At 38.5% G+C, this 21,826-nt stretch overlaps 1 protein-coding gene across 4 annotated transcripts in view; it reads left to right on the top strand.

Moving 5' to 3' along the window:
- Nucleotides 1-1,539: 1,539 nt before the first annotated feature.
- Nucleotides 1,540-21,826, top strand: part of KPNA1 (karyopherin subunit alpha 1) — a 69,686-nt gene continuing 49,399 nt past the window's right edge. Inside the window, exons 1-3 of one of the 4 annotated variants that reach the window (XM_040484685.1) lie at nt 1,540-1,651; nt 17,291-17,443; nt 19,550-19,643. In XM_040484685.1, the coding sequence (XP_040340619.1) occupies nt 19,625-19,643 (19 nt within the window). In that variant the 5' untranslated portion in view covers nt 1,540-1,651; nt 17,291-17,443; nt 19,550-19,624. Of the gene's footprint in view, nt 1,652-3,430; nt 3,554-17,290; nt 17,444-19,549; nt 19,644-21,826 lie in introns of those variants that run through there. The other 3 variants (XM_040484687.1, XM_040484686.1, XM_040484688.1) reach the window with 3 other exon arrangements.

The following is a 21,826-nucleotide window of genomic DNA, read 5'->3' as shown; positions in this document are numbered from 1 at the left end:
GGCAGTGAGAATTTATGGGTCCAAGATCTGTAAGAAAAGGGAAGCCACAAGAGGTGAGCCTGACATTTGCCATCACTTTTCCACCTGAGGTGATTGCTAATTCTGAAAGCAGTGGCTGAAAAACTGAGTGGAGCTTTTAGCTGTCTCATGGGGCTGAGGAAGCTGGGCCAAGGACAAAAGGCCCTCATCAGGAGTAAGAGTGAACTGGAAAGAAACTAGTTTTCACAAGGACTAAGTCCAGCTCTGAATAGTCTCAGTTCCTGATTGGAATGAATTGATCTCTCCTCAGTTTAACGATGGTTGGGTATCCTTGCCCCCAAGTGTCTCCCTTACCACAACCTCCCTTTCCCCAATCCCCCTGCTCAAACTCAACTCACTCTAGAAGACACAACATTCACCAGGGGAGAATACTGATGTGGCAGGGAGAGATCCGGGACAAATGAACATTGCATAGCCTAGGATTCATGTAATGTAGTCTTCCCTTCCATACTTATAAATGAATTGAGCTACCAGACCTCTTTCACACTGCTTCTCTGCCAGTGTTTTAAATTGATCTGATAAAACATGTCACATGTGAGACTTTCTATTCTGTGACCTCTGCTTGGCTGGCTGGCTTCAGTCCTTCTTTTGAAGGTACTGCTCAAAAAGAATTCCGTCAAATTTAACAGTAACAATTATTTGCCCAAATTTTCATTTGCGAGCCCTTGAGAGTGAAGCAACTATTTATGCTTCATTCAATTTCTTAATTGTTTTTGATACTTCTCATACATTATCAGGCAAAGGGGAAGGGGGGGGGGGAAGGAATGCCCAGAAGTTTCCTCACACGTGTTGCCTGTGAATGCCTTAGACATGAGGCACTGACTTAAATTTTTTTTTAATGTTTATTTATTTATTTATTTATGAGAGAGAGCGAGCGAGCAGGGAAGGGGCAGAGAATGAGAAAGACACAGTCTGAAGCAGGCTCCAGGTTCTGAGCTGTCAGACTCACCAACTGAACCGTCAGATCATGACCTGAGCCGAAGTTGGACGCTTATCGGACTGAGCCACCCAGACAACCCACGAGGCACTGACTTTTAACACTTGTAATACGCCCTCAGCTTTCATTCATTCCATGATTCGTTCAATAAACGTGTGCTAGGTACCAACCATGTTAGAGGCTGGTTATGGACAGGTGAGGCAAGGATCCATCCGCCCTGGAAGAGCTACGAAGACAGGTTTGTAGACATACTTTTGCAATTCAAGCTAAGTACAGTCCTATGGTCCCTACACCACGATTCTCCAACCTTTGCCTTTGCCTACTACCCTCCTCCTCAGGGAAACCTCCCAAATCCTGGACTCTTCATTGGTTCCCGCTAACCTCTAGGGCTTGCAGAGAAAGACGGCTGGAAGACTACGTCTCCCGGCAGCCTCTGCATCAGGGCAGCGGAGGGGAGTGCGCAGGCGCATGGGTCGGCCCCCGCGCGCAGGCGCACTGCGAACGCCCGCTGAGCAGGGTCTTGCTGCTGGGTGCGCGGCGGCGGAGAGCGAGGACCTGGTGAGCACCGGCGCTGGCCGGCTGTTGGAGCTTGTGCGCGGGAGAGGAACGGCGGGCAGGCAAGCGAGCAAGCGGCTCACCCCAGCATCGGCACCGGGATCGGTTGCCTTGAGTCTGGTGAGTGCGGGGCCCCGCGGCCTCGGCCCCTCCCCCTCCCGCCGGCGGATCCGGTAGTCCCCGGCGGGACCCGGGAGAGGCCCCGGGGCGAGGGCGGGCGCCGGACGGGCTCGAGCTTGGGTTCCTGGGCCCGGGCGCTCGCGGCGCGTCCATGCGTCACGGCCCGGCGGTCCTAACGGCCGCGCGGCCGGCGGAGGGGAGGGTGGGGGTGGGGATCGCTGGTGTGATCGCCATCGGGAACGCCGGTCGTGGCGAGGCAGGGCGGGGCGGCGGCGGGGCTGGAAGCGGCGCCGGGGACTGCGGGGCGCCGAGGCAGCGGGGCTGAGAGGAGGCGAGCGCCGAGCCTGCGCCGCGGCCCCGTGCGAGCGGGGGGCGGGGGTGGGCAGCGCCGGGTGCTGGGATTTGAGGCAGGAGGGAGCAGGGGGCGCGGGTAGAAATCCCGTCTCGGGAATTCACAAGTTACAGCCGGTGCTGGAGCCGGTGGTTGGGAGTGGGGGGGGGGGCGGGGGTGGAGACGGACGACTGCAGTTTACAGATGTCATAACAACATGGGCCTGAAGCGGCTGACCGGGGTGTGGTAATTATAGGAATGACAGAACTTAGTCTGCACACAGCGTGTGTAACTGGTGATGCGAGGGAAACAGCGAAGTATTCGATGAAGCACAAAATGGGAGGAGAAAAACTGAAGGATGATTGGAGTCAAGGAAGTCTTGAAGGAAGGTTTTAGGTTTGAATGAAAGTATTTTATGTTTCACTTTTAAGGGAAAGATTTCAAAATCACTGATTTTTAAGGTTTAAATGCCAAGTAAACAAATTTGAAGTGCTTTTTTTCTAAAACATGTTAAAATAAATATTACTTCTTCATCCTTTTTTCTTTTAAGAAACAGTTCCTTCAAAACCTCTGTTTCTCAGCAGTAGATGAGTAAGTGATTTTACCCTCTTGTTGCTTCCAGGCTCATTCTCGAGATTAACTTGTTCTTGTATTTGTAATATTTTGGAACGGATCCAGAAGTTATTTCCCCTTAAAGATTGTTAAGATGCAATTTTAACTTTTCGAAGGCAAATGATAGTGAAGTATATTGCATTTTCACTGAAATCATTTATTCTTGGGGGGGCCACTCTGTATACTTGATTATAAGATGGAGGATGTGCGAGAAGGAATGAACATTTGAACTCCTTTCCAGGTATTTTGCCGAGTACTTTAGGTATGGTAAAACATTTAATGCTTACAGTAACTCTGAAGTAGATGTTAATTTTTTCCATTCTACAGATAAAAGCTTTGAAAGTCAGAGAAGTTAAGTAACTCACCTAAGGTCATCTAGCTCTTTTTGGAAACAGCCTGAAAACCCAAGATCACTGCCATTTTAAGAATTATTTCTCCCCTCCTTACATACCTCTTGGTTGTATATGTGTGTGTTTTTTAAAAATTATTACTTAATCCATTCATTCAGTATATACTTAATGAGTGATTGTATGCCTTCAGACCAGGGATACAGACACAGCCAAAACGCTGTTACTACCCCCATGGAATTGATAGTGTGGAGGGGAAGACTGACATAGAGTGAATACAAGTATTAACTGCTTGGCATTTTATCAGTCATTATAACTGAGCAGAAATTGTAACGTACTCTAGTAAATAGCAAAAGAAGTTTAAATGGAATTAGACATGAGCCTTGAGTTTACAGTCTAGTAGAGAAACAAAACATATAAAAACCTAAAACCAAATGACAGAAGTAAACAACCTCACCTGAAGTCAGTATACTTGCATTTTGTTACTTTAGGCCCTCTTCAGGGAACTGTGATTTAATGTTATGGACATTGACTTTTATCTACAATTGGTACATAAGAAAAGACAACATGAAAAAAATCTTCATTGCTAATTTATTTATTGGGCCTTATGAGGTAGATACCTTAGAGACAAATTCTTTTTAAGAGCCCAGTGGTAGGCTTTTTTTTTTTTTTTTTTAAACAAATGACTGTTTTTATTAGATCATTTGTCTTTTGTAAGCCATCCTGTTTATCCTGTTGCTCTTCACACTTTGGCTATTGGGAGTGGGGTGGGAGTTCAGAGCTGTGTCCAACTTTTGTAATTTTCCTTAGCCTCAGCCATGTTATAAACTATATCAGATAGTTTGGAATTTCTCTCAGTTGTTTCCTGGACTATTTTCTTTGTTCTTTGTTGCTCTCAATTTAGTTTCTACCTTTTCCCTTTCTTTGAGATTAGGGATTATAGCTTACCCTTCTTATCACGAGTGTTTTAACACAATGTTTGCTAAATTAGCGATTGTCTTGATGATTTATGATGTTTATGTTTTGAAGTCTGTCAGATTGTTTTTAGAAATATGTATGAATACTTTGCATAAAATCAATTAAGATTTTGGGCCATGCAAATAAAGGTGACTGACCTAGTGATGAAGGTAATTCCCTATTACTCAAAGTCTTTGTTTTAAGATCGCTGTACTATGCAGGTATTATGAATTCAGCCATAATAATGGAAGAAAACATTGGAAATGGTAAACAATTCAATTAGCTGATTGGGGCTGATTTCACTCCGGTCTTGCTGCAGTAAGCAGGAGGTGGCCCCAGGCCAACGGGGGGCCAGATAGGGCCTGCATTAGAAAATTTTGAGGCCCTGCAGTGAAAGAGCAGGGATGAAGACTGATGGAACGTGCAGTTCTGGTTTTTTTTTTTTTTTTAAAGATGTTACAACCCAACCAAATACAGATCTAAGTGATAAAATGTTTCTGACCTAGTATAGTAGATTAATTGGGGCAGTTCTTGAAAGCAGGCAATAATCCAGAATGTGGATAATGGGGATAATCTTCTTCACATAACAAGAATAATGCTGCCCTTCATATACAAAGATAAGTCTGCTTACTCATCGTGATTGATTTTCCAGCATGAGGAGGGATATTTGCTGAGTTGTCCATGAGTCTCTGTATTCTGACCAACAAGGCAGCTTGGGGTCAGAATGGGGGCTTGTAGCTAGGAAACAAAGACAAACAGGAGGGACTAACATCTATTGATGGATCAAGTACTACATTAATTGTTTTCACTTAATTATCCTTGCAAAACCACTTTGAAGAGGTGGTAACATGTATAGGGTGGTTAGGTAACTTGTCCTACTTCATGAAGTACATGATGGAGCTGGAATTCAAACAGGGCTATTTGTACTATGTTCACACCAACCATTGAAACTTGGTTTTTTCTTGGTTTGCAGTTCAGTCTTCCAAGCAGAATAAACTAGATTTAGTTGGTTTAGCATCATGAAATGATACTGTGAAGATCTACTTCACTAAAGGCTGAAGGAAGACTGTTCAAGTTTCTTCCTTTATTGCCATTAAAAATACAATTTTTTAACTAGAATAATATGTGAAAAACAATTGTCCCCTGTCCTAGCCTCTGTACTATTAGAGGCTACCTTTTTTTTTTAAAGCTGTTTACTCTCATTTATTAATAAGTTGTTTCTATTGCTTTTTCATGATATAGCAATTTCAGGCATTATTTATGGACTTTCTTACACACACACACACACACACACACACACACACACACACACTCACAGCCTCTCCCTCCTAATCTCTCAGTATAATTATCATAGTCCTTTATTAAGTCAATATTCAGAGTGTTTACAATAACTATGTAAATATTCACAACTGAACCATGTACTATTATGATGTCATTTCTTCTGTTAACCTATTTGTGTTTTTCCAGGAGTTAATACTTTTTTTTCTCTCTTTATTTCCTGAAATAGTTGTTTTAGAACTCTGTCTCTTTAATGCAATCTGGACTGGTTACTTTCTAGGCCTACTTGCCACCTGTTATCCTGGAACTTATCTTTACATCACTCTTAAAATTCTCTTTGTCTCTCTCCTGTTTTGGGTCTCGTGTTTCTCCTATTTTTTTTAGCCTCCTGAGAAAGAGTACCTGGGAAGTAAAAACTTTCTGAGATTGTGCATAATTGAAATAGATCTCTAGTCTATCTTAACATTTCATCAGTAATTTGGCTGGGTATAAAATTGTAGGCTTAAAAAATTTTAAAGTCATAGCTTGTTGTTTTCTTGTGTTCCATTGCTGCTGTTGAAGTCCAAAACCATTCTGAGTCTTCTTTGTTTGTATGTGACCTTCCCATGAACCAAGTGAGCCACCCAGGCACCCCAGAATATTATTTTTAACCCCTGAAATTGCATGATAATATGCCTAAATAAGTTGTTTTGCTTTTTAATTTTTTTTTTAACGTTTATTTATTTTTGAGACAGAGAGAGACAGAGCATGAACGGGGGAGGGGCAGAGAGAGAGGGAGACAGAATCAGAAGCAGGCTCCAGGCTCTGAGCCATCAGCCCAGGGCCCAATGCGGGGTGAGATCGTGACCTGAGCCGAAGTCTGACGCTTAACCGACTGAGCCACCCAAGCGCCCCATTGTTTTTTTAATTTAAGGGCACTTAATGAAAGCTTACAAGCATGAATGCTTCATGTCATTTAGTTCTGGAGAATTTTTTTTTTTTAATTTTTTTTTTCAACGTTTATTTATTTTTGGAAGAGAGAGAGACAGAGCATGAACAGGGGAGGGGCAGAGAGAGAGGGAGACACAGAATCGGAAACAGGCTCCAGGCTCTGAGCCATTAGCCCAGAGCCCGACACGGGGCTCGAACTCACGGACCGCGAGATCGTGACCTGTCTGAAGTTGGACGCTTAACCGACTGCGCCACCCAGGCGCCCCTAGTTCTGGAGAATTTTTTAAAATTATTTTCTGGACTTCAGGTAAAAATAGTTTTCAAGTTAATTATGCTTCCCAGTTCTTGACACACTGTCAGCAAACCATACAAGATCCTTTAAGTTTTTCTTTGATTTCTGAGCCCTGTTTCCCCATTACCGTTTTCAGTAGGCATTCACTGCATTGTGATTGATATATTCCTTGATTATATATGAATCATTGAATAATTGTGAAATATGTAGTGGTGTGTGTGTGTACGTATTTAGTTTATTGTGTTATAGACCTTGTCCTGTTTCTTACTTTTTTTTATTCAGCATTGTTTTAGAGACTTTTCTGTTTTGTTGTCTGTACATATAATTGTGTGTGATGTAATTTCATAATACACATCTGGCACATTTTATTTTTCTTTCCCGCCTAGTTGCCTTTCTGGCATCACAAATACACCATGGTAAATATACTCTTGTACATTATTGTGGACCTGTGTGAGAAGTTCTCTGGGATATACACACAAGAGTGGGATTCCTGGGTTATAGAATAGGAGAGCTAGTTTATGTGCCTAGTAGAAGTATAGGAGGGTTCTTGTTTGCCCACATCTTTGTCAGTACTTGTTTTTATTCAACTTTGTAATATTTGCCAGCAATGGATATAAAGTGGCATCTCACTATTTCAGTTTACATTCTCTGATTACTAATGAGTTTGAGCATCTTTTGGATCCGTTCAAGTTTTCCCTTTTGAAAATTGTCTATTTTGTCCTTTGTTTCTCTTTCCTTTGGGTTACTGTCTTTTTGGTTTGCAGAGGTTCCTTGTGGAGGTTAGATTTGAATGGTCTGTTCCTTTTAGGCTTGGAAAATATCTTCTCTAAGCCTGTCATCTTTCTGTTAATTTTGCCTATAGTGTCTCTCATTGAATGGGTGTTCTAAATTTGATGCCTTGTTTCTTTGATAATCCCTTCCTCATCAATTTTTTTTGTTCTCTCTTGGAATTTGTATTTGGGTATTGGAACTCTTAGGCTGTTCTTTTAATTTTCTTTTCCTTCTTATTTTCCATTACTTAGTCTTTTTGTTCTGCTTCTTAAGAAATTTCCTCAGTATTATCTTCCAACCTTTCTATTGAGTTTTTAATTTCTGTCCACATTTTAAGTTTTTTAGAGCTCATTCTTCCAGTATCTTAAAATTTTTTTTAATGTTTATTTAATTTTGAGAGTGAGAGCACAAGCAGGGTAGAGGCAGAGAAAGAGAGGGACAGACGACCCAAAGGGTCTCCATACTGACAGCAGAGAGCCTGATGCAGGGCTCAATCTCACAAACTGTGAGATCATGACCTGAGCCGAAGTTGGATGCTTAACTGGTTGAGCCACCCAGATGCTCCTGCTATAGTATCTTTATATTGATTCACAGACACTATAATCCTTCTGAAGATAATAGTTTTTAAGTTTTCTCCCTCCCACTCCCATTTGCTGTTTCTTTAAGTTCCTTTTTTTGTTTCTATTGTTGTCTTTTCTGTATAGAGGCTTTCCCCAGCCTTCATCTTACAGGGTTTGCCCATTCATATTTAAGAGTGAAGTGCCAAAAATGGAATTGAAAACTCTGTAGGTGTGGCATGTTGAAGGTGGCCACTTATGGGAGGAGGGGACACTTGTAGGTCCTTTCTCGTGGTCTCATCAGTTTCCTGGATCCAGAAAGAGAACTTCCAGCCTCTTGCCTGGAGGATGTATATACCTGGCTGCTATGTTTTGAGAATTCATCTTAAAAAGTAGCTGGGGTTCTCACTGTTCATTGTGTTCATGTAATCCTGTTTTCTGTATGGCACCTGTACTTAGAGTCTTTAGTTTGGTTTCTGCAGAGCAATCCTCTCAAGAACTGTAGGGTTGGGGAAGGGATGGTTGCTGACTCTAAACAGTGGGGGAGGAAATCTGGCTGTGATGACTGTAGATTTTCAGCTAACCTTCTAGGTTTTAGTCCCATTCCTGTCTACCTTCAAAGATGCCTGTGAAGCCTCCTGCTTGTGGGCAGTGTGAATCAGCTTTTTTGCAGGTGTTTAGGCTTTAGAGTTCTCCACTTTGCTAATAAAATATCATTTGACCATTTGTTTTACAGCTTCTAACAAGGTTTTGACATCTCATCTGTGATTCTGTTTTTTTTCTATCCCGTGGTTCATTCCTTTAAAAAAAAGTTAATAATTTTAGCATCGATTAATCTACCAGATTTGCCATGTTATTTCTTTATATAAACTCTTTTTTTCTATTTGAGTATAGTTGACACACAATATTATATTATTTCCTAAACTCTTTATTTTCTGATCTGTTCATTCCACAACATTTGGGGACTGCTGTATGTTCAGTGCTATGCTTAGTATACATTTAAAATTTTTTTAATTTAAAATTAAATTTTATTTACTTATTTATTTAATGTTTATTTATTTTTGAGACAGAGAGAGACAGAGCATTAATGGGGGAGGGTCAGAGAGAGAGGGAGACACAGGATCGGAAGCAGGCTCCATCCAGGCTCTGAGCCATCAGCCCAGAGCCCGACGTGGGGCCCCGAACTCACCGACCGTTGAGATCATGACCTGAGCCAAAGTCGGACGCTTAACCGACTGAGCCACCCAGGTGCCCCTAAATTTTATTTATTATTATTATTTTTAATGTTCATTTTTGAAAGAGACAGAGTGTGAGTGGGGGAGGGGCAGAGAGGGAGACACAGAATCCAAAACAGGCTCCAGGCTCTGAGCTGTCAGCACAGAGCCTGACACAGGGCTCAGACTTGTGAACTGTGAGATCTTGACCTGAGCCAAAGTTGGATGCTTAACTGACTGTGCCACCTGGCACCTCTAAAATTACATTTTAATTTTTTTTTAACATTTATTCATTTTTGAGAGACAAAGTGTGAGTGGGGGAGTGGCAAAGAGTGCCAGTGAGACACAGAATCTGAACGAAGCAGGCTCCAGGCTCTAAGCTGTTAGCACACAGTCTGATGTGGGGTTCGAACTTACAGACTGCGAGATCATGACCTGAGCTGAAGTGGGATGCTTGACTGACTGAGCCACCCAGGGGCCCCAAAAATTGGTTTTTAAAAAGAAAATTTCTGAGGGGCGATTGGGTGGCTCGGTTGGTGGAGCCTGCAACCCGATCTCGGGGTTGTGGGATTGAGTCCCATGTTCAGTGTAGAGATTATACTTAAAAATAAAATCTTAAAAAAAAATTATAATTTCTGATCTTTAGTTGTTAATATGTTTTGGGAAGAAAGCTACATCCTATATGTGCTGCTTCTTAATTTGAAATGTGAAAACCCTCATAAGTGCACATGTGATAGATATATTACAGAACTAATAAGTTCAGTAATGAATATGAATTGGATTAAGGCAAGTTTGTAAAGTTTTTTTTTAACATGAAGGAACTCTACACCAATTTTTGGGAAAGATTTATCTAAAAAAATCCAGCTACAAATAAATAAGGGAAGAGGTAGTTTTTCTTAAAGATCTAAAGTATTCGATCAGAACTTTGATGAAATAACAGAACATTGAGATGACAAAATTCTTGCCAAAAGTAAAGAAATTTCAGGGTTTTAGGTAGGCTAGGAAGCTTCACTGTAGTAAATACATGCTTTCAGTTCTAGTTTTTGAAAGTTTTCTTATTGTATAAATAGTACAGTTGCTTACTGTAGAAAATTTGGAAGGTATAGAAAAATATTAATTTGCTCTTAAAGTATTTGTATTCCACTTTAAAAATATAGAAAATAAGTTGGGTTTTTGTTTCTCAGCATCCAGGTTTTTCATACGTTATTGGCCAGATTTTTCCCATGTTAGTGTTGTTTTTCTCATTTCTCAGAATATTATTAATCATTTCCATAACCAAGCCCTCAGTTTGGAAGTTTTAGGTTTACAATTTTTCATTGTAACAATCACAATGCAGTGAACAGTCTTACACATACTGCTAATTTTATTTCATTTGGGTGTATTCCAAAAGTAGAATTACTGAATCCTAGGGTATGGATTTCTAAAAATCCTTAGTAAATATTTTCCTTTAAATGTTTGGATATTGAGAATGTCTTTGGTGAACATTGCAAGTTGGGAATCTGTAGATACTGGAAGGTGAAGTCAGAATTCAGGGTCAAAGGTTATAGTCAACTTCTCATTGGAAGAAAATTTGAAGCTGGGACATGAGAGAAAATAGAGATTTCTATTTAGATTAATGGGGTTAAAGCTATAAGATGGAACCAGGGATGAGCACCTATGAATTATGTCTACAGCATTGACTTTTCACAGGAGTGGCTTAGGGCTGTGTTTTCCAGGCTTTGCCCCCACTGAACACTAGAATGTTGTCACTAAAATAAAGGAACTCTTTTAATCATTTTACAGGAAAAAAAATGAGTAGAATATTTTCAATTTTATTTTTCTTCTCTAATTTTTATTAAAATATTTTAAAGGGGCCTGCTACCACTTGATTAGAAGTTGGTAAGAAAGGAGTAGTATTTACAAATGAACTGAAAGGTTTTTTATACTTAATTCATTTATGCTTAAATTTATAAATCCATAACCTATTTTGTAATCATACTTTGTGGTTTTGGTTTTTTTTTTTAATATTAAAAGCATGTCATGTTTTCTAATTATGCTTAGTTTATATGATTAACTGTATTAGTAATTTATGGTGTTTCACAAAGAATATTGTGAATGTTAAATATTTAGAGTTTTTAGTGTGTTGGGATTTACTGACTGGGTGGATTGACTCAGAACAGTAAATATATGTCATCTTGAATATAATAAAATATAAAAAGACGTACAGTCAGTATGTTGGGTAAACATTGGTATAGGATGAAAAGAATATTGAGTGAATCAAGGTCAAGGGATCTTGTAGGACAAAGAAGTTCAAATTTGATCTGAGATATGCCAGAGACTCACTCTGGGTCCTTAAGCTTGAGGTAATACAGCGAAAAAGGTGTTGAGATTAATCAGAGAGCTGTATGAAGGATGAATTGAAGAACAGCGGAGTCCCAAGGTTAAGGAAGGGTGGGTTAGAGTTTTTTCAGTTATGTGGATATTAGGATGACAAGGACCTGGACCAGACTGGTGGCAGTTGAGAGTGGACAGGGGTAGATAAAATCAAACACTTGGGATAGAATAATAAGGAAAATTTGATAATTAACTAAATGGACATGAAGGAAAAAGTGGAAGATTTCATTTTGGAAGAGTAGAGTGCATTGTTTCACCACCAGTTTTGCATCTGGTTTTTAATTTTGTTGCTTTCTTGGCTTTATTTCCTTAGAAACCATGGAAAATTAGGCACAATGGCTTTAATTGTTAAGGCTCCTGGTTCCTGAGAGAGTATTTTGAAAAATTATTGACAGTAACTTAGGTTTTTTAAATTAATTGTGTAGGTGATAATACACTAAAAATAATTGCTTAGGGTTAGCAAAATTGTTCATACTATTACTTTGTTATTCATTTTATAATCCTGTGTAGATTTTGTTTCATTTCTTTGTTATCAAAGTTCCTTTCAATCCAATGTAAGCTTAAGTTTCAACTGTATTTTGCATTGTTTTCCAGTAAAGCTTTTGCTTCACTATAATGTTTTTCAGTTGCAGAGGCGTATCAGAATTTACTTGGAAATCTTTAAAGGAAAAAACTAAACACCAGAGACCTAGTATGTGCTTCAGACTTCTTAATCAAATTCTTTGGAAGTACAGCTGAGGTGCCTGTTTTTCAAAAAGCTCTCCCACATGGCAGATGTAATTCCCTCTTTTCTCCATAAGGAGGGCGAACCAACCAATCTCAGTTATCAGTAGGGATGTAGAAATATTTAAGATTTTTAATTTTATTTTATTTATTTTTTTTTTTAAATTTTTTTTTCAACGTTTATTTATTTTTGGGACAGAGAGAGACAGAGCATGAACAGGGAAGGGGCAGAGAGAGAGGGAGACACAGAATCGGAAACAGGCTCCAGGCTCCGAGCCATCAGCCCAGAGCCCGACGCGGGGCTCGAACTCACGGACCGCGAGATCGTGACCTGGCTGAAGTCGGACGCTTAACCGACTGCGCCACCCAGGCGCCCCAAGATTTTTTATTTTAATATAGACTTTTTTTTTAGAGTAGTTTTAGGTTCATAACAAAATTGAATGGAAAGTAGAGTTCCCATGTACCCCACTACCTTCCCCACCATTAACATTCGCATTAGAGTGGTACATTTGTTGTAATGAAACTAACACTGATACATCATTATCCAAAGTCCATAGTTTACATTAAGTTTGCATTCATTCTTTGTGTTGTACATTCTTTGGTGTTTTGACAAATATATCGTTGCTGGTATCCACATAATCCAGTAAAGTATCATACATAATAGATTCACTGCCCTAAAAATCCTTTCTGCTCTGCTGTTCGTTCCTTCCACCCTGAAAACCTTTGGCAACCACTTATCTTTTAACTGTTTACATAGTTTTGTCTGTTGTAGAACGTCATTTAATTGGAATCATACCCATGTGTTTTTTCAAAATTCTCAATGTGGCAGATATATCTCTGTACCCCACAAAAAGGAGGAGAGGAAGATATTATATTAAATAATCTCATTTATGTATAGTGGCATACAAATTTTTCTTTTATGTTTTTTTTAATGTTTATTTATTTTTGAGAGAGGGAGGGAGGGACAGAGCGGGGGAGGGGCAGAGGAAGAGGGAGACACAAAATCTGAAGCAGACTTCAGACTCTGAGCTGTTGGCAGAGTCCGACCTAGTGCTCTAACCCACGAACTGCAAGATCCTGACCTGAGCTGAAGTCTGATGCTTAACCAACTGAGCCACCCAGGCGCCCCATATGGGTTTTTTTTTGTTTGTTTGTTTCTTTAATTGAAGTTGTAGTTAATACAATGTTACATTACATTCAAATATACAACATAGTCATTCCACAACTCTATACCTATGCGATACTCACCACAAGTGTAGCTACTATATGTCACCATACGACAATGTTACAGTACCGTTAACTATATTCCCTAGTGACTTCTTTCCCTTCCTTCCATCCCTGTGACTTATTCCATAACTGGAATTCTTTATTTCCCACTCCCCTTCATCTCTTTTACCCATCCTCTCACTCCTCCATCCCCTCTGGGAAACCACCAGTTTGTATTTATGGGTTGGTTTTGCTTTTTGTTTTGTTTTTTAGATTCTACATATAAGTGAAATCATAGGGTATTTGTCTTTGAGTTATTTCACTTAGCATAATCTCTAGGTCTATCCATCTTGTTGCAAGTGGCAAGATCTCTCTCTCTCTCTCTCTCTCTTTTTTTTTTTTTTTTTTTTTGGTTGGCTTAGTAACATTCCACTGTGTGTATATATACACCCCGTCTTTATCTATTGGTTTATTGTCTATCAGTGGACACTTAGCTTCCTTTCATACCTTGGCTGTTGTAAACAATGTTGCAGTGAATGTAGGGTTGCACATATCTTTTGGAATGAGTGTTTTCGTTTTCTTTGGGTAAATACCCAGTTGTGGAATTACTGGATCATTTGGTGATTCTGTTTTTGATATTTTGAGGAACCTCCATACTCTTTTCTACAGTGGTTACACCAGTTTGCATTTTCACCTTTTTCTCCACATCCTCTCCAACACTTGTTATTTCTTGTCTATTTCTGACAGATGTTGGATAATAACTCACTGTGGTTTTGATCTGTGGTGTAGAAATGTTTTTGAAGTTTTTTTTAATGTTTGTTATTTTTGAGAGAGAGAGAGAGAGAGAGAGAGAGAGAGAGAGAGAGAGAGAATACAAGCAGGGGAGGGGCAGAGAGAGAGGGAGACATAGAATCCAAAGCAGGCTCCAGGCTCTGAACTGTTAGTACAGAGCCTGATGTGAGACTCGAATCCACAGACCACAAGATCATGACCTGAGCCAAAGTCAGATGCTCAACTGACTGAGCCACCCAGGCACCCCAAAAGGGTGTGAAAATTTTAAAGAAAATATTAACATAGAGTTTAAAAGGGTGATACACCATGACCAAGTGTGTGTATTCCAAGAAACAATCATTCAATATTAAGAAATCTATTAATATCTCACCATACTTAATAGGTCGAGATAGATAAACTTGACCATTTTAATAACTGCCAAAAAAGTCATAAAAATTCAACACACATTTCAAGTTTTAGAAACAAGTAAAATAGATATGAATGGGTGGTAGGTGCTTAGATGTCATTTTTCAAGATATCTCAAAACCATACTGCAACACAGCTGGCGCTAATAGATTGCTGGTAGGAATGCATGATGGTATAGCCACTTTGGAAAACAGTTTGACAATCTTCTGAAGTTAAACATACTCTTATCATATGACCCAGCAGTGTCATTCCTAGTTTTTTACCCAAGAAAAATGACAATATTTGTTCACACAAAAACCATATGTGAATATTTATAGTAGCTTATTCATAATTACCCAAAACTGAGAACAACCCACATGTCTATCAGTTGGCAAATAGATCAAATGTGGAATACAGTGGAATACAATTCAGCAATAAAAGGAATGAATTATTGATAGATGCAACAAAATTGATGAATCTCAAATTAGTTAATACTGAAAGAAGCCACATTCAAAAGGAACCACTGGGTGGTTCCAATCATTTTACATTCTGGAAAATGCAAAACTATAAGGATAGAAAATAAATCATTGAGTGCCTTGGGTTGAGAAGGGAGTGGATTTACCAGAAAGAGACCTGACAGAACTTCTTGTAGTAAAGGAAATGTTCTCTCTTTGTGTTTACTTAAATGTTAAGTTTTACTGAATGTAAATTATAAATTATACCTCAATAAACCTGGCTTTTTAAAAAATGTTTATTTTGAGAGGGATAGAGGGGTAGAGAGCATGCATGCATGTGTGAGAGCCATCCAGGAGCAGAGAGGGAGGGAGGGAGAGAATCCCAAACAGGCTCTGTGCTCTTAGTGCAGATCCAATGCAGGGCTAGATCCATGAACCGTGAGATCATGACCTGAGCTGAAACCAAGAATCAGATGCTTAACCAGCTGAGCCATCCTGGTATCTTGTAAATACATATTTAATTCTTCACCAAGAAGACAGTATTGTAAAGATGTTGAGTTTCTTTAACTTACAGTTAGAATGTTATCTAAATATCCAATGACTTTTTTTAAAGAAAGAAAAGATTGGACTAAGAGTTATTACTTTTTTGGCCTGGGAACTTCTTTACGTTCTTATTGAGGACTCCAGAGAACTTTTGTTGATGTTATTGTTTTATATCTGTTAATATTTATTATATTAGAAATCAAAACAAATTTTATGTAAAGTGTTTTTTAATGTTTACTTATTTATTTTGAGAGAGAGAGAGAGAGAGAGAGAGGGAAAGGGGCAGAGAGAGAGAAGAGAATCCCAAGCAGGCTCTGCGCCATCAGCTCATAGCTCCATATGGGGCCTGACCTCATGAACCGTGAGATCATGACCCGAGTTGAAACCAAGAGTTGGATGCTTAACTGACTAAGCCAATCAGGTGCCCTGAATGAAATATTTGGAACACAGAAATACACAGTACACACTCTATTAAGCATCAGAGTAATGATGTCATCACGTCATAAAGCTTCTGAAAAACTTATGAGTGAAAGTGAAAAATAGCATAGATAGTATCTTAGTAATATTATGAAAATAGTTCTCATGAAAAGCATTTTTTCACATATGATATTGTCAAATACAGAAAAGTTTGAACCAGTTTTGAGTTTAATGATGGTGGTGGGCAACTTCCTCCTACATGCTCGTGTACATTGGTTCAGCATTTTAGAGAGTACTTTGACTCTCAGAATTTTAAATGCACGTGCTTTAGACCTTTGGGTTACACTGTTTAGAATTCATTAATGGATATAACTGAATGTGTGCAAATACATGAAGGAGAATATTGGTTAAAGCATTATTTGTGATAAGAAATTGGAGACAAACCTAATTGTCATTAATGTTTAGTGTCTAGTTATTGTATAAAAATTACTTTATTAAAAATAATTTATAGGCATTGAAATGGAAAGTTGTCCAGAGTTGAAGCAGAAGTGCAGAACTGAGTGTATAATTTCCCCATCCATGTACAATAAAAACCAGAAGGATATGTGTATAACCAGTTTTTGAAAGGATATGCAGAGAACCTGATGGTGGTTACCTTTAAGAGGAAGTACATTTCCATTTTTCTGTTTATGCCCTTTCGTAGTGTTCATTTTTTTAAAAATGTGAGCTATTTATTTATTTAAAATTTATTTATTTTGAGAGAGAGCGAGAGAGCACGTGTGCGTGCACAAGTTGGGGAGGGGCAGAGAGAGAGAGAATCCCAAGCAGGCTCTGTGCTGGCATTGCAGGCGCCTGCTTGTGCACTGCCAGCACATAGCCTGAAGCGAGGCTTAAACTTACAAACTGTGAGATCATGACCTGAGCTGAAATCAAGAGTCGGACACCCAACCAATTGAGCTGCCCCAAGCCTTTTTTTAATTTGAAAGGCACAAGTGCACTCTAAGGATGATAGAAATTATTAGTTTGAGTGTTGAAATCATTTGTGAGTTCTCAGATGCCACCATTTAACAGAAAAAGAAAGAAAAAAACAGAGAGGTGCTGGCATTTCTCATGTCTGTTTACTTTTGCAGAGCAGTTGCTCTAATCAAATAGGACTTCTTGATATTCTTCATCAGTTGTGCTTTCTAACATCTGTGCCTTTTTCTTTGTACTCTTCTGTTTTGTGCGTCTTTCTCTTTTAACTTCAACTGCTGAAATCCTATCTATCCTTTACAGCCTAACTGAAACACCATCTTCTCTATGAAGCTATCCCTCATCACTTTAGTCAGAAGAGATCTTTTTTTGAACCTTTGGAACTATTTATAGCCATTTCTTCATTACACAAATATCAGGTGTGAGCTATATATGGGCCAGACAGCGGGAGTATGCTTTCATCTTTTTTCTCTTCACCTTATAAGGTAATATCCCCATTGTGCACATAAGGAAACCGAGGCTCACAGAAGTTTAGTATTTTTTCTGCGTTGCCGTACTAAGAAGTAAATTTGAAAAGAGAGCTTTAAGGCTAGCCCTCTTCTCTGGACTTGCTTCTTAAGTCACTTTAATAAACAGAAGTAAGTGAATAGTAGTTTTGTATGAATATTCCTTCCCTGTTAGATTTTTTTATATTAAAAAAATGTTTGCAGTAATTTGAAAACTTCAAGAAGTGTATAAAAATCTCCTTTTTACCCTTCATCCACATTCCACATTTTATCTTTTACTCCATTTGTTTTATCATTTATTCTTTCTTTCTGTATATGTGCATGTGTGTGTATTCCTGACATTGCTTTTCCTAAATTATGTGCCCTTCCAGCTCCATGTTGAGTGTAGACTTCCAGTTATTGAAGTCTAATTGGCTTTTGGTATTGTTAAACTTTATCCAGGTCTTGCCCTATTACTATAGACTTTTTCCTTTCTCTGACCTAAAACTTCTGATTCTTACAATGCTGTATTGTGATATTTCAGAGCCAAAATGCTGTTTGCTTCAGGAATCCAGCTTTTTTCTCTAGATCATTTGTCAGCACCATTAAATGATTCCTTCAGGATTATTTGCAAATTCTCATCTGCATTGCCCCCGCCTTTCAGTCTAGTAAAACTCAATCTGACAAAATGCCACTGGTTATATGTATCAGTCTGCTTAGACTGCCGTAAAAAATACCACAGATTGGGTAGCTTAAACAATAGAAATTCATTTTATACCAGTTCTGGAGGCCAGAAGTCCAAGATCAAGGTGCCAACAGGGTTGGTTTCTGGTGGAACTTCTCTTCCTGACTTGCAAATGACCACCTTCTTGCTGTGTCCTCACGTGGCCTTATTTGTGGGCACATAGGGGGTTAGAATGGGGGAAGAGATTTCTGGTGTGTTTCTTCCTCTTTTTTTTTTTTTTTAAGTTTATTTATTTTGAGAGAGAGTGTGAGCAGGGAAGGGGCAGAGAGCGAGGGAGAGAGAGAGAGAATCCCAAGCAGGCACTGCACTAGGGCCTAAGTCAGCATAGGGAACCCAGTGTGGGCCTCAAACCCACGAACCGTGAGATAATGACCTGACCTGAAATGACCTGAAATCAAGAGTTGGATGCGTAACCCACTGAAGCACCCAGTGCCTCTTTTCCTCTTCTTATAAGGACACTTTTCACCCTCTCTTCCTCTTTTTATAAGGACACTAGTCCTACTGGATTAGGGTTCCACACTTATGACATCTTAATTAACCTTAATTATCTTCTTAAAGGTCCTATTTCCAAATATAGTCATATCGGAAGTTAGGGCTTCAATATATATAGTTGGTGAGGGTGGAGGAGTACAGTTCAGTCCATAACAGTAGAGCATCAGGTTTATAATCGGGAACGTAGGTTCATATCCTTGCTGTATCTTATATTATGTAACCCTGGCCAAGTCACCTCTTTTAGCCTCCTGAGTCCTTAACTGTAAAGGATGAGAATAATAATTTCTTGCCTCATGTGTTTGTTAAGAGATTCAGGTAAAATAGGTGATGCAACACAGCACATTATAAATCAAATGATTCTGAATTCAGGTGTGCAATAAAATCATCTTAAAAGGAACTCTTCTGTGAATTCCAGTCTGACTGCACAAGGAGCTCTACAGACCCACTCCCTAGTAAAAGTGGGAAAAACTTTAAAAACAGCTGTTTAAAGCCTCTGGAAATGGCCCTAGGCTTCCATTTGGAGGGAAGGTTTTCTTCTTGGGAGGAGCAGGACGTCAGGATTTCTCTTCCCACCCCCAGGTGCCTGATGCTGATGCTAAGTTTTGGTATATGTGGTGGAGAGGTAGTTCTGGTGCCACCCACCCTCCTACCTACCTGGACAAAATACTCAGCGCCTGTAGGGGTTATCACTCAGAGAAGCATGCTATTGTCTGTACTCCCAACTTGAGAGCCCTAGTTCAGAGATTTGGTTGGGTGGTTAGGGAGAAAAGCGGGTCATAAAATAGCTCCTCATCTCTTCTTCAAGGAATTAATTTACAAGGGAACACTGATAAGAAGAATAGCTGACTTCTCAGCAGAAACAATGGAGGAGAGAGGCAGTGTAATAATACATTTTAAGTACTCAAAGACAAATACAGTCAACCAAAAATCCTATATATGCAGCAAAGCTATCTTTTTAAAATGAAAGCGAAATGAAGATTTTCCCCAGATAAACAGGAACTGAGAGAACTTATTACTTACAGACCACCTTGCAAGAATGCTAAAGGAAGCTTTTTATCCTGAAAGCAAGTAATCTCAAGAGAGTGATTTGAATCCATATGAAGAGTACCAGTGAAGGTAATTATGTAGTTTTAAAAGAGAATATAAGGACATATTTTTTCTCCTTTTTTCTTAAAACTGATTCTTGGGCTTATAAGGTGTGGAAATGTAGTATATTTGTAGCATATCTGTCAATAGCACAGAGGAAGTGAGTGGAGGCAAAGCTATGTCAAGCTAAGGAAATGAATATAGGTGATTAATTATTACAGTGCATTATTAGGTTTGTAACATTAATAAATATATCTATAACAATAATACCATCAAATGGAGGAAAAGGCAGTAGAACTATATAGCATAGCATTTCTATATCTTACTGGAATTAAGCGAGTAATAAATCTGAAGCTAGTATAAGTCTGAAGTTAAAATGTTATACGGTAAGCCCTTGAGCAGCCACTAGGGGGAAAAACTAAAAATACAGCGAAAAAGTCATTAAAGAAATTTTAGTGCTTCATTAGAAAATTTTCACCTAATGCAAAAGAAAGCAGTCAAAGTAATGAACAAAAAAGACATGAGACACATAGAAAATGAAAAAGCAGTTGTAAATAAACTGTAAGTAATAACATTAAACATGAATTGATTAAATTGTGTAATAAAAAAGGCAGAGATTTTCAGAGTATCCCAACTATATGTTCTCTACAACAGATGTACTTTAAGTTTAAAGATACAAATACATTTAAAGTATAAGGATGGAAAAGATCTGTTACGCAAACAGCAATAACAAGAACACTGGAGTGGCTATTATAATATCTGAAAAAATAGACTAAAGCAAAACATGTTACCAGAGGTAACTAGTAACTAGGTTACTAGAGGTAACTAGGCATCTGAAGTGAACGTGGGACATTTTCAAGGATAGATCATATACTAGGCCACAAAACAAATCTTAATACATTTAAAAGGATTGAAATAAAAAAGGTGGTCCTCTGACCACAGTGGAAAGAAATTAGAAATCACTAACAGAAATTTGGGGAACTCACAAATATGTGGAAATTAACACTCATAAATAACCAGTAGGTCAAAGTAGAAATGAAAAGAGAAATCAGAAAATACTTTGAGAAAAATGAAAATGAAGTTACTACCTAAGAAAACAGTGCTTACAGGGAAACTTCTAGTGATAAATGCTTATATTAAGAAAGAAGAAAGATCTCAAATCAGTAACCTTCCATCTTCAGTCACTGGAAAAAAGAGCAGCCCAAAACAAGCAGAAGGAGAGAAATAATAAAGATGAGAGTAGAAATTAATGAACTAGAAAATAGAAAAACGGTAGAGAAGATTAAGGTAACCAAAAACTGGTTTCTTGAAAAGATTGACAAAATTGGCAAACCTTTAGCCAGACTGACCTAGAGAAAAAGGACTTAAATTAGTAGAATCAGAAATTACTGGGATTGCAAAAATGGGAAGGATTATAAAGGAATACTATGGACAACTGTATACCAATAAATTACATAGCTTAGATAAAATGGACAAATTTTTAGAAAGACAATTGCCGAAACATTTATATGGACACACTGAATAGTAGACCTATAGCTAGCGATGAGATTGAATTAATCATAAAGGTACCCACAAAGAAAAGCCCAGGCCCAAATGGTTTTACTACTGGATTCTACCAAACATTTAAAGAACAATTCTAACTCTTCCTAAAAATTGAGAGGGGTAATACTTCCCAACTTGTTTTATGAAGCTGGTATTACCCTGATACCATAGACATTACGAGATAACTATAGACCACTATCTCTTATGAAGATAAACACAAAAATCCTCCAAATACTACCAAACCTAATTCACCAACATATAAAAAGAATTTTATGCCACAACCAAGTGGCATTTATCCCAGAAATGCAAGGTTGGTGTAAAGTTCACAAACCAATTAATGTAATGTATCAGTAAACAAAACAAAAAACAAAAGTCACATTGTCATCACCAAAGACATAGAGTTTTTGACAAAATCCAACACTCTTTAATTGATAAAAACATTAAAAAAAAAAAAGAATAGAAGGGAACTTTCTCAACATGAATAAAGACACCTATGAAAAATTCAAAGATAACGTCATACTTAATGTTGAAAAACTGAATGCTTTTCCCCTAAGATCAGGAATAAGACAAGAGTGTCTGCTTTCTCCATTTATATTTAACATTGTGTTAGAGTATCTAACTATGGTACTTATGAAAAAAAAATACACAAAGTCATCAAGATTGGAAAGAAA

The sequence above is a fragment of the Herpailurus yagouaroundi genome, unplaced genomic scaffold (assembly GCF_014898765.1).
Source record: "Herpailurus yagouaroundi ecotype Mexico unplaced genomic scaffold, PumYag 162, whole genome shotgun sequence".
Lineage (NCBI taxonomy): Eukaryota > Metazoa > Chordata > Mammalia > Carnivora > Felidae > Herpailurus > Herpailurus yagouaroundi.
This window is presented reverse-complemented; position numbering and strand designations above follow the sequence as displayed.